The following is an 11,546-nucleotide window of genomic DNA, read 5'->3' as shown; positions in this document are numbered from 1 at the left end:
TAATAGGAAGGAAATATAAGGACAAATAATTTCTTCTTTATTTTTATTTTCTTTTTCTTTTTTCTCGTAATCTAATCTAAACGAGCCCTAATGGTAGATGAGGCTTGTTTTTTTCAAACCGATTCAAGTCGAGATCCGCTTATTATTTTACATGTAATAGCGAACGCCTTTCAGGACGATCCAATATCTCATGATTGATATGTACTCCTCAAGAATTCGAGCTGTGGGTGTATCCTTTTTTGCCCATAAAATAGAGAATCAAAATCGTTTTTGTGCCAAATCCACAACAATCACCGTACGGCTTGATTATATGAACATTAACAGTGACCCAAAGCTTAAGGCCCATTTCGAATTCCAAAAAATATCAGAAGAATGAAGAAAAAATATAAGGGCCTATCTCATTATATTCAAAAAATATATTTTATTTTTTTATAGTATTTAAAGGTCAAGGAACAAATAGTAAGGACAAATAAATTTCTTCTTTATTTTTTATTTTCTTTTCTTTCCTCACGTAAAATTCTTATCTAGAACGAGCCCTAATTTGGTAGATGAGGCTTGTTTTATATCAACCAGATTCAACGGCGAATCCGATTAATTATTTTTAGAATGTAATATCTACAACCGTTTCAGGACAGATCCAATATCTCATGAGATTGATTTGGACCCTTCAGAATTCTAGCTGTGGGGGTGTATCCATTTTTTGCCCATAAAAATAGGAGAATAAAAATCATATTTTGTGGCCAAATCCACAACAATCACCGTACGGCTTGATATATATGAACATTAACATTGACCCAAAAGCTCAAGGCCCATTTCGAATTCCAAAAAATATCAGAGAATGGAAGAAAAATACTAAAGGAATCTCATTATATTAAAATAATATTTTATTTTTTTATAGTATTTATAGGTAAAGTCAATATAAGGAAAAATAATTTCTTCTTTATTTTTATTTTCTTTTCTTTTTCTACGTAAAATTCTTAATCTAAAACGAGCCCTAATTTGGTAGATGAGGTTTGTTTCTATATCAAACCAGATTCAGGCGAGATCCGGTTAAAAACCAAGCCTTGAACGTACAGCCATAAGTAAGAATCTAATCCTTCTCTTCATTTGGTGGTGCGTGGTAAACTTAGATTATCTAATGATAAGGCACCAAATTGGAGGGGTAAATGTCGCTCATCCATTAACGCACCCCTATAATTCAACGACGTAATATCTCAAAGAAAAATTAAACTAACTTAATTATATTTAAAAACAATTCCATTTCTACCTTAATTTCATTTATACTACCAAAGATATGATTATAACCCCATCCAATAAGCTGTGAATCGTTTCTGCAATTGTCGCACACGGAAAATGCGAGGCCGATAGTCAATTTCAATTAGGCATGACAATTGACAGGACCACACACCATTCAAATGACATTGCCCATTTCATTCCCAAAAAGATCTCACGTTTTAGAAATTAGAATATGAAAAGAAATTAACTAAAAGGGCATGGCAAATAACACACAGCTCTTCTATAAAAGGGCGCCTTGAAGGAGTATTGGTCCCAAGAAGGCTGTGAAGGGAATTGCACTACCAAGAGTAGGGTTTCATTTCTTTTTAACTGTATGCATCATAAATAATTTCCTTATATGCTAAAATAGTAAAATTATTAATTCATATCTTATTCCTTTCTTTTTGTTTCTCTTTTCGAGTTTTGCAGATGAGTGGTATTTGGTTGTATGAAATTTAAATTGCACCACAAAGAGTTTGAGCTTGAAGAAGTCATACAAAACTCAAGAATTGAAGGAAGTTGCAAATACCATTGATGAAAAATGTGGATATTCCAATGAGGCATGGTTCATCGAAGTCAAGACTAATAACACAGTTATCAAGGTTTACGATGCATACTGGAAAGTGGGAGTTGAAGTCAAAAATAGCTCTAAAAATCTTGTCACGCTCTGGGACATACAGAAGGACGCCACCCGTATCAATTTCATCATTGATGAAGAGAAGATTTGGTTTTATCCCACGCTTTACCCGCTGAAGAAGGATGACAAGCAGCACAATGCATGGATTCTTAACACCACCACCAATGACTGGGAGTGGAAAGGTCATGACATTAAAAGTGCGGAATGAGATGGTCTACTCATTAATTAGATGCATGAAAAACTAGAATAAAAACAGAGTCGGATACTATATGTTGTTGATGACTTTGTTTCTAATAAAGCCCTTGGTTTAGCTAGGATGAGGGCAGGTCTTTGTTTTATATGTTGGTTACTTTTCTTGTATTGAGAGTTCTACATAAATGATAATAAAGGGTATGTGCTTTGTGTGTTTGTGATATTTAATGAATTGTTGGATATTTGATAAATGTTATTTGAACTTGAAAAATAGTTATAGACTTTATTTGTTTTTCATACAAGGTAATTTAGTGATAGGTAAGAATTTTAATTTGGAGTTAATGAAGTGTCAATTCAAACATCCGAAGCATATGTCCTCTGGTTAGAGAGAAAATGAGGTGAGAAAGAAAATGGAGAAAGAAAACCTCTTTAATATTTTAATGGTTGCTCTTAATGTGCTCCCTATCAGAGGTGGTGGCGGTTGTCTTGACTTAAATGTCAAATTCAAATCAATGGAGATGAGAAATGATCAAGTTGTTACTAACATATTTTATTCTTTGTTCGATTAGATAACCTAATTAATCATGCTAGTGGTCTTATAGCAACACATAGTGTAACGACTCGGATTTTAAATAAATTTAAATAAAAAAGAAAGAGGAATGGGAAAAAGAACAGAAGGAAGCTGCCAAGCTTTGACGATGAACACAGGGTTTCGTTGACGAAGGCTTTAAGAATTTCTTTGACGAACACAGAGTTTCGTCGACGAGAAAATACCGAGAGGGGTTTTTGAGTTGACTGAATTTCATCGAAAAGAGTGGATTTTGTCGATGAAATTGTGAAGGACTCATCGACGAAGGTTGGGCTCGTCGACGAAATCCGCTATTTTATAAATATGGGAAAATCCGGATTTAACTTGTTAATGAAGCTAACTTCTCTTTCTCTCACCTCTCTTTGGTTTTCTCTTTCTCTTTCTCTTCGATTTTGGCCCTGCCAGTCGCCGGATCGAGAATTGAGGCTACCACAACGCTCTCGGCGAAGTTCTCTACAAGTTTGTCAGAGCGGATCGTCTGGAAAATGAAGTTGGAAACCATCCCAAATCCAGGATAAGACTTAATACTCAATTTTTGGATTTGTGACAAGTGAGAAAAGTGTTTTTATGCGTTAAAATATTAAAGTTAATATTACGAGTTTTCGTTTCCAGAGGTGTTGATTGGGAACGTCAGGATTCATCCCTAAGTTGAGGTGAGACTTTTAAGTCAAATTTGACTTAATGATAGTTAAAAGAAATGTTATATACGTTGAAATACTAAAGTTTAATTCTATGAGTTTTCATTTTCAGGTTGTTGAATTAGGAACCCTGCGGGAGTGGGGAAGACTTTCTTAGGGGCTGTTCAGGAACTAGGTAAGGGGATAAACTAAGCTAGTTTCTGTTTTTGAGAAAATGCTTATATATATATACTTATCATTTGATTTATGGAAAATGTATATGTTTATATATATATATATATATATATATATATATGTTTTATATTTGCAAAATACTGTGAAAATGATCGTATGTTGAATATGTAGAAAATCTATTGTATGGCATGAGTAAAATGTTGTGAAATATTGTTTTCTGGGATTGTGGATGACACAGATTTTTATGATGAAAAACTGGTGTACGGGCCGAGATTTTTATGTGATTTACCGGCGTACAGGCCGTGCTATGTGATGTGATTTTTTGGCGTACAGGCCGTGCTATGAGATGTGATTTGCCGGCGTACGGGTCGTGCTATGTGATTACAATTTGCCAACGTACGGGCTGTGCTATGTGTAGCTGGCATACGGGTCGAGCTATGATAAAATGTGTAATACCGGCATACAGGCCAATGATTTTCAGGATACACGTATATGTGTGAAATGATATGATTGATGTGAAAATAAATGATATGACATATTTATGTATCACAGTTTCAGTATATGTATATGATATCAGAACCTGGTTGACTTGGTCTAGACTAGCACTTGCACGGTACCATTGCTATGTGTCCATGGTCTTCGTAATCATGATATCTATGTTAACGCCGTTGTACAGAGTGGTGTGAAATTGGATAGTCGATGTGGTTATTTTCAAGAAGTGTGCTGTTATCGCCCTTGGTGTACGGATCAGTCTGAGTAGACCTATCGGACCAACCATTGTCAGGTCCCGCCTTCGGGCTACACAATCCAGTCATGTGAGGGTAATACATGACAACAGCCAACTAACCTACCAAGAATGTTTTATGTTAATATGAGATGAGATGTGTCATGAAAATGCAATATGTTCTGCCATGTTGATTTATATATATGTTTTCCCAGATGTGATAAAACAGTACTGAATGTGTTATTTATGATATATGTTGAACACGAAATACTCATGTTGCCACACACTAGTATTAGTTTATTTTCTTTACTGAGAGGTGTCTCACTCCTAAATTTCATTAACTTTTCAGGAGCCCTAGATAGGAGAGCGGGAAAGGCCCCGCTAATATAGAGCAGTTATCTGCCCTTATTGGAAGGGTGAGTCTTGGTAGGGACAATTAGATTTTTGTGGGAATTGTCCCTAAATTTATTTTTAGGATGTATATACTGAGAAATAGTATTTGTAGTACTCTAGTATGTGTTATGCACATTATGATGAGATGTATATGATTTTATACTTTTTGCTGCGTAGGCTTCTGCAATATATTCTGTTATATCCTTGGTACCCATGGGTCCAGGTGGATGATGACTTGCTGAGCTGGATTGTGGGATATGTAGTATTGATTTTATGATTTGATGTTATATAAAAAAAAATAAGTGGAAAAATGAGCAGGTCGTGACACATAGAGCCAAGAAATAGGTAGTTCAAAGTTTGGGCAATTGAGATAGATTCAAGAGTACACATGCAAGAAAAAAATATTAGGAACCCTTTCAAGTTGGGGTTAGTCCCACATCAGTTGTGGAAGGAGCTTGGTGGTCAGTTATTAAGTGTGAGGAAAAACCTCACCCCATGAGCTAGCTTTTGGGATTGAGAAGGTCCAAAACCACCCAATACAGGTATCAGAGCTCATGGTTTCTCTCTGGGATGTTGGGCATGTGGTGCTGCCAATTTGGTGAGCCCAATTCGTGCAGAGTTTGGTGTCCGATCCCAATTCGTGAGGAGCTTGGAGCCTGATGTGTGAGGGGGAGATTGTTGGGATTTGTCCCACATTAGTCGTAGAAGGGACTTGGTGGTCAGTTATTAAGTGTAAGGGAAAGTCTCACCCGATGAGTTAGTTTTTGAAGTTGAGAAGGCTCAAGACCACCCAACATTTCACACTTGTATAATGCATGTTTTGGCTTTCTAGAGTAAAAGTTTTACCAGGATTTAACTATCAGAGGCACTGAAAATACCAAAGTTCTAATTTAGTAAACATATCATATATTCCAAGGTCTATATTTTGTAAATGTCAAGATTGCTTGCTGCAAAGAACTTACGCTGTCGCATCTTATTCAGAAATAAAGAAAGCTTATAGGATATTTTCCATTCAATACCATCTTGATAAAAATCCATATTCAGGTTGAAGGTGTTCCATATCTTCATCCTTTTGTTTGTTTCAGGTTGAAGGTGTTCCATATCTTCATCCTTTTGTTTGTTTGTTTTTTTTTTTAAATATTATTTTTAAGTATTTAAGCATGACAAGAATTCTTATTATTATTTTTATTGAACCTTTGATATTATTATTTCTCTCTATTCCGAACCTTCCTTCGGGACATTCTGACAAATACGAAAAAAAATAATAGTAACAATAATAAAAAATAATATTACCATAATAAAAATTACTATTATAAAATTGAAATAATAATACAAAAATAGATAATTATGTATTAGAGATTTTTACAAAAAAAAAAAAAGACTTATTTTTCATTCTATTACATAAGCTATTGAAAATTATGAAATATTGGAAAGAAATTAAAATTGAAATTGCATAATCATTTCATACTATTAACTAAGTCAAGTAATTACATTTAAAACAATTCTATTTCTACCTTGATTTCTTTTCTATTTTAATATATCATTCCATGAATCAAAGAAAATATTAATTTCTTATCCCCTTGTTTAATTTCATCCACCAACCAAAGATATGGTTATCCTCTCTTCTCAAACCCCATCCCAATAAGCTGTCAATCGTTTTAGCATGACAAGAATTCTGATTATCATTTGCAGTGACATAAAATAATTAATCTTTTTGCTTGCGGAGGCTCACAAATATTTTTTAGAATGTAATATCGAACGCGTATCCAATATCTCGTGAGATTGATATTGGACTCCTTCAAGAATTCCAGTTTTGGGTGTATCCATTTTTTGCCCATAAAAATAGGAGAATAAAAATCATATTTTGTGGCAAATCCACAACAATCACCGTACGGGCTTGATATATATGAACAATTAACAGTGACCCAAAAGCTTAAGGCCCATTTCCAATTCCAAAAATATCAGAGAATGGAAGAAAAATATAAAGGAATCCTATTTTCATGTTTGATTAACAAGAAATTTGAGGGGAAAAAAATAAATCTATAAACAAAAATTTAATTTTAGAAATCATTAATACTTTTGTAAAAAAATTTTCATTATATTAAAACAATATTTTATTTTTTTATAGCATTTAGTAGAAAATGAAAGTTTAAGGAATAATGAATTACTTCTTTATTTTCCTATTCTTTTCTTTTTCTACATAAAATTCTTGATCTAAAACGGGCCCTTATTTGGTAGCTGGGGCTTGTTTCTATATCAAACCAGATTCAAGGCGAGGTCTGGTAAAAAACCAAGCTTGAACAGTATAGCCATAAGTCAAAATCCAATCATTCTCTTTATTTGGTGGTACATGGTAAACTTAGATATGTTAATGATGTGGCACCAAATTTGAGGGGTGATAGTTGCCCATCCATTGACGCACTCTTAGTAATTCAACAGCGTAATGTCTCAAGAAGAAATCAAACTTGAGACCTTGAGGTCATCAAATTCACAAATCGTTCTTACCACTTTAACTGACCCGATTGGGATGTAAAGAATAACTTGAGTCGTCCTTTCTTATTACATGTTGAATGAGATAATTATGAACATGCTATTCTTTTGATTCCCAAAATTTAACTATATTTCATTTTATTTCAAGGAGTAACTATTCCAATAAATCAAATAAGTCATAACGTTACGTTTGGTTCGTGAGATGACTATTCACAAGAATAAATTAGTTTTAGTAAGTTAATTAAAATTAGTTATACAAGAAATTATGTTGTTATTGTAAAACAGATAAAAATATGAAATATTTTATGAGTGTGTAAAAATGAATATATAAGGAATAATTATTTCAAATTTCATATTACATGTTGAATTAAATGATTATGAATATATAAAAAATAACTATTCATTTGATTCCTAAAATTTAAAATGTATTCTATCATACTCCAAAGAATAACGATTTTGATAAATTATTAAAGGATGTAACAATAATGGCAGGAACCCCAAAATTAATAATAAACAAATATAAGGTGAGAGCATATAGCTTATGGCATCTTCACCATGAGCCCGTTCATCTTTTCTTTGGCAATCGTTGCCCTAGAAACGCAAATCAGATTCATTCCTAGTATTTTTTTAAAAAAAATTCTTTGGACCGGTTAGTGAATCCAAATCGCAATAGCCAAGGTGCAGATATAAACTCAAGATTTTACTTGTTAAAATATCAAGTTCAAGTGTAAATAATATTTTAGTATTTAAATAGAAAAAAAGTAGAGAGACGAATCCATTATTTTAGTAGATTAATCAAATATTTAAAGGGTCTTGAACATTATTTGTTTAAAAAAAGTAAAAACAAAACAAAAAAACAAAATTTAAACAAAGATGCTTTGGTGCTGAATCCTTGAAGCCAGGGATGAAATTTGAATACCAAATATTAACTCGAGTATTTGAGAAATCATAATTTTGTCACCTAAAGAACTATTATATTTTGGCCTTTATGATTTTAAAAGTGATTTAATTAATACTTTAATATTTTAATTATAAGAATATAATACAATGCATTATCAAACTTCAATTTAAAATTTTGAGCAACACAACAATTAAACTCTATTTCTTTTTGTGAAATATATATGCTTATCTATTTTTTTTGTCAGAATATAATTTTTTTAGACAATAAAAGATTGCAAAATAAAATAAAATGCAAGGGCATGAAGTAAATTCCCTGCACAATATAAAGAACGAATTTAACAAATTTTAAAATTGGAAACCTAATATTAGTATTGACCACTTATGCCCACAAGTCCCAAGATCGAAACCTGGCTCTGATACCAAATTCTCTTGAGGTTCTTAATTTCTACTAAATTAAAAGGGCTCGAATAATTAGAACGTTTAAGAAAGGGGGAGCTCTGATACCAAATTCTCTCGAGACTCTTAATTTCTACTAAATTAAAAGAACTCGAATAATTAGATCGTTTAAGAAAGGGGGAGCTCTGATACCAAATTTTACGAATCCCTACTGGACACAAAAATTGAGACAAAACAACAAAGGGGAGGAAGAATTAACTAATAAAAGTTTATTACGTGCAAAGGAAAAATAAATGATGCAGAGCATGCACGAACTTATGGACGACCCTTGCATGCATATCTTCCTCTCAATAATGTACTATTCACATAATATACATTGTTATTTTATTAATTAAGTCCACACATGCATGAAGCCCCAAGAAGAAACACACTCGTCACATAATATACATTGTTATTTTATTAATTATGGACAACTCATGTTAAATCTCAGCCAATGAATAAATATAAATAGACGAATAATAAAACGAAAGTATAAAAAATGAAGAAGAAAGTATAATTAATAATAATTAGAGAAAGAAGAAAGAATTACGTGATGGCGTCTCCTCTATCAGCCACCACAAAATTGTTTCGGGTGAAGAAGGATAAGATTTCTCCGGCAACCAGATTCGGCGCCTTCTTCTTCCCTTCTCCTTCCTCCGCCATCACCAACGTCTTCTTCACTATCTGCACATTGGGCCAAAATTAACAACAAATTAAAAAGATCGAACACGAACCGGAGATCGAATCGAAACCCACTTGCATCCTCAAGATAAAATCACACCCAATTGCTTAAAAAGCAAAATTGAGAGATGGAATTGAAGTAATTGAAATGAGAACCTTGGATTTGACAGGGCGCTTGATGAGGGACCAAAGGCCTGGAACGGAGATGACGAAGAGGCCCAAGGAAGTGTAGTAGCTGGCCGGGGAGTAGCCGCCGCCGGCGGCGGTGTCCGCGAGGAGGAAGAGGGAAGAAGAAGCTAGTGGAGTAGTGTGGGGGTCCACGTTGAGGGAGTGGATAGAGGGAGAGACCCGGACCGCTCGGGAAGATAAAAACGAATAAAAGCCGCTGGGGAAGATAAAAAACGAATAAAACTGGGGAGAGGGGCCCCAGCGGCCCGGGAAGATGAAAACGAATATTAATATTAATTTTTAAAATTATTTATTTATTTATTTATTCATATCTCCATTTCACACGATTCCGAATCATTTTATACCGTTAAATTTGACGAAAGTGAACGAAAAAATTGGAAATGGTAAGAATTTTATCTTGATTTTTGTATCCGAAGTCAAAATCACTATTGGACTCCACCTTACCTTATGGCATCTGTCCATTTCATTCTCAAAAAAGATCTCACCTTTTAGAATATGAAAGAAATTAAACTCAAAAGGCATGGCAAATTACACAGCTCATCTATAAAAAGCGCACATTGAAGGAGTATTGGCCACAAGAAGACTGAAGGGAATTGCACTACCTATAGTAGGGTTTCATTTCTTGTCAACTGTATGCATTATAAATAATTTCCTCATATGATAAAAATAGTAAAATTATTAATTCATATCTTATTCCTTTTTTTTTTTGTTTCTCTTTTAGAGTTTTGCAGATGGGTGGTATTTGGTTGTATGAAATTTTAAATCGCACCACAAAGAGTTTGGAATTGAAGAAGTCGGGCACAACTCGAGAGTTGCAGGAAGTTGCAAATACCATTGATGAAAAATGTGGATATTCCAATGAGGCATGGTTCATCGAAGTCAGGAGTAATAACACAACTATCAAGGTTTACGATGCATACTGGAAAGTGGGAGTTGAAATAAAAAATGACTCTAAAAATTTTGTCACGCTCTGGGACATACAGAAAGACGCCACTCGTATCAATTTCATCATTGATGAAGGGAAGATTTGGTTTTATCCCACGCTTCACCCGCTGAAGAAGGATGGAGAGAAGCACAATGCATGGATTCTTAACACCACCGCCAACGACTGGAAGTGGGAAGGTCATGACATAAAACTGATAAACTATAAATTAGTGTAATTCCTTAAGTTTATCTTGGAATATTGAGATGGTCTATTCACTATCTAGATGCATGAAAAACTAGAATAAAAAATAGAGTCTGATACTATATATTGTTGATGACACTATTTCTAATAAAACGCCCTTGGTCTAGATAGGTTGAGGGCATGTCTTTATTTTATATGTTGGTTACTTTTCTTGTATTGGGAGTTCTATATAAATGATGATAAAATCAGAGTCTGATACTATATATTGTTGATGACTTTGTTTCTGATAAAGCCCTTGGTCTAGCTAGGTTGAGGGTAGGTCTTTGTTTTATATGTTGGTTATTGGGAGTTCTACATAAATGATAATAAAGGGTACGTGCTTTGTGTGTTTGTGATATTTAATGAACAACTGGATATTTAGTAAATGTTATTTGAACTTGCAAAAGAGTTATACACTTTATTTATTTTTCACAAGGTAATTTAGTGATAGGTAAGAATTTTGATTTGGAGTCAATGAACTATCAACTCAATTCAAACATCCGAAGTCATGCCCTTTGGTTACACATGGGAAAGAAAATGGAGAAAGAAAACCTCTTTAATATTTTTGATGTATGCTCTTGTCCTAATGTGCTAAAAATGCGCTCCCTACCAGAGGTGGTGGCGGTTGCCTTGACTTAAATGTTGAATTCAAATCAATGGAGTTTAGATATGGTCAAGTTGTTAATAACATATTTCATTCTATGTTTGATTAGATCACCTAATTAATCATGCTAGTGGTCTTATAGCCACACAATTTGTATGCTAATAATTATTTATTATACTATAAATTACCCGAAAAAATTTATAATATTTCTTAACAAAATATATTTAAGTATATTTAAGTAAAAAATAGATATGATCAAATCCACGTACATTAGTTTAACTCAAGTATATTTAAATAAAAAAGTGGATATGATCAAATTCAGGTATTTTAATTTAACCAAGGTATCTTTAAATAAAAAAAAATGGATATAATTAAAATCACGTACCTAATTTAATTTATGAAAAATCTTACATAATCAAGTCCACTTACCTTGATTCACTCCTCTACCACGGTTGTCACG

At 33.3% G+C, this 11,546-nt stretch overlaps 1 protein-coding gene across 1 annotated transcript in view; it reads right to left on the bottom strand.

The window, feature by feature from the left end:
• Positions 1-9,784, bottom strand: part of LOC131155116 (protein COFACTOR ASSEMBLY OF COMPLEX C SUBUNIT B CCB1, chloroplastic-like) — a 41,974-nt gene extending 32,190 nt beyond the window's left edge. Inside the window, exons 1-3 of the mRNA XM_058108044.1 lie at positions 9,762-9,784; positions 9,285-9,513; positions 8,998-9,131 (exon numbers count right to left, since the gene is read on the bottom strand). Coding sequence (XP_057964027.1) covers positions 8,998-9,131; positions 9,285-9,513; positions 9,762-9,784 — 386 coding nt within the window. The remainder of the gene's footprint in view (positions 1-8,997; positions 9,132-9,284; positions 9,514-9,761) is intronic.
• Between the last annotated feature and the right edge of the window lie 1,762 nt (positions 9,785-11,546).

The sequence above is a fragment of the Malania oleifera genome, chromosome 5 (genome assembly GCF_029873635.1).
Source record: "Malania oleifera isolate guangnan ecotype guangnan chromosome 5, ASM2987363v1, whole genome shotgun sequence".
In the NCBI taxonomy this organism is placed as follows: Eukaryota; Viridiplantae; Streptophyta; class Magnoliopsida; order Santalales; family Ximeniaceae; genus Malania; species Malania oleifera.
The sequence above is the reverse complement of the archived record's forward strand: the minus strand, read 5'-3'. Positions and strand labels throughout refer to the sequence as shown.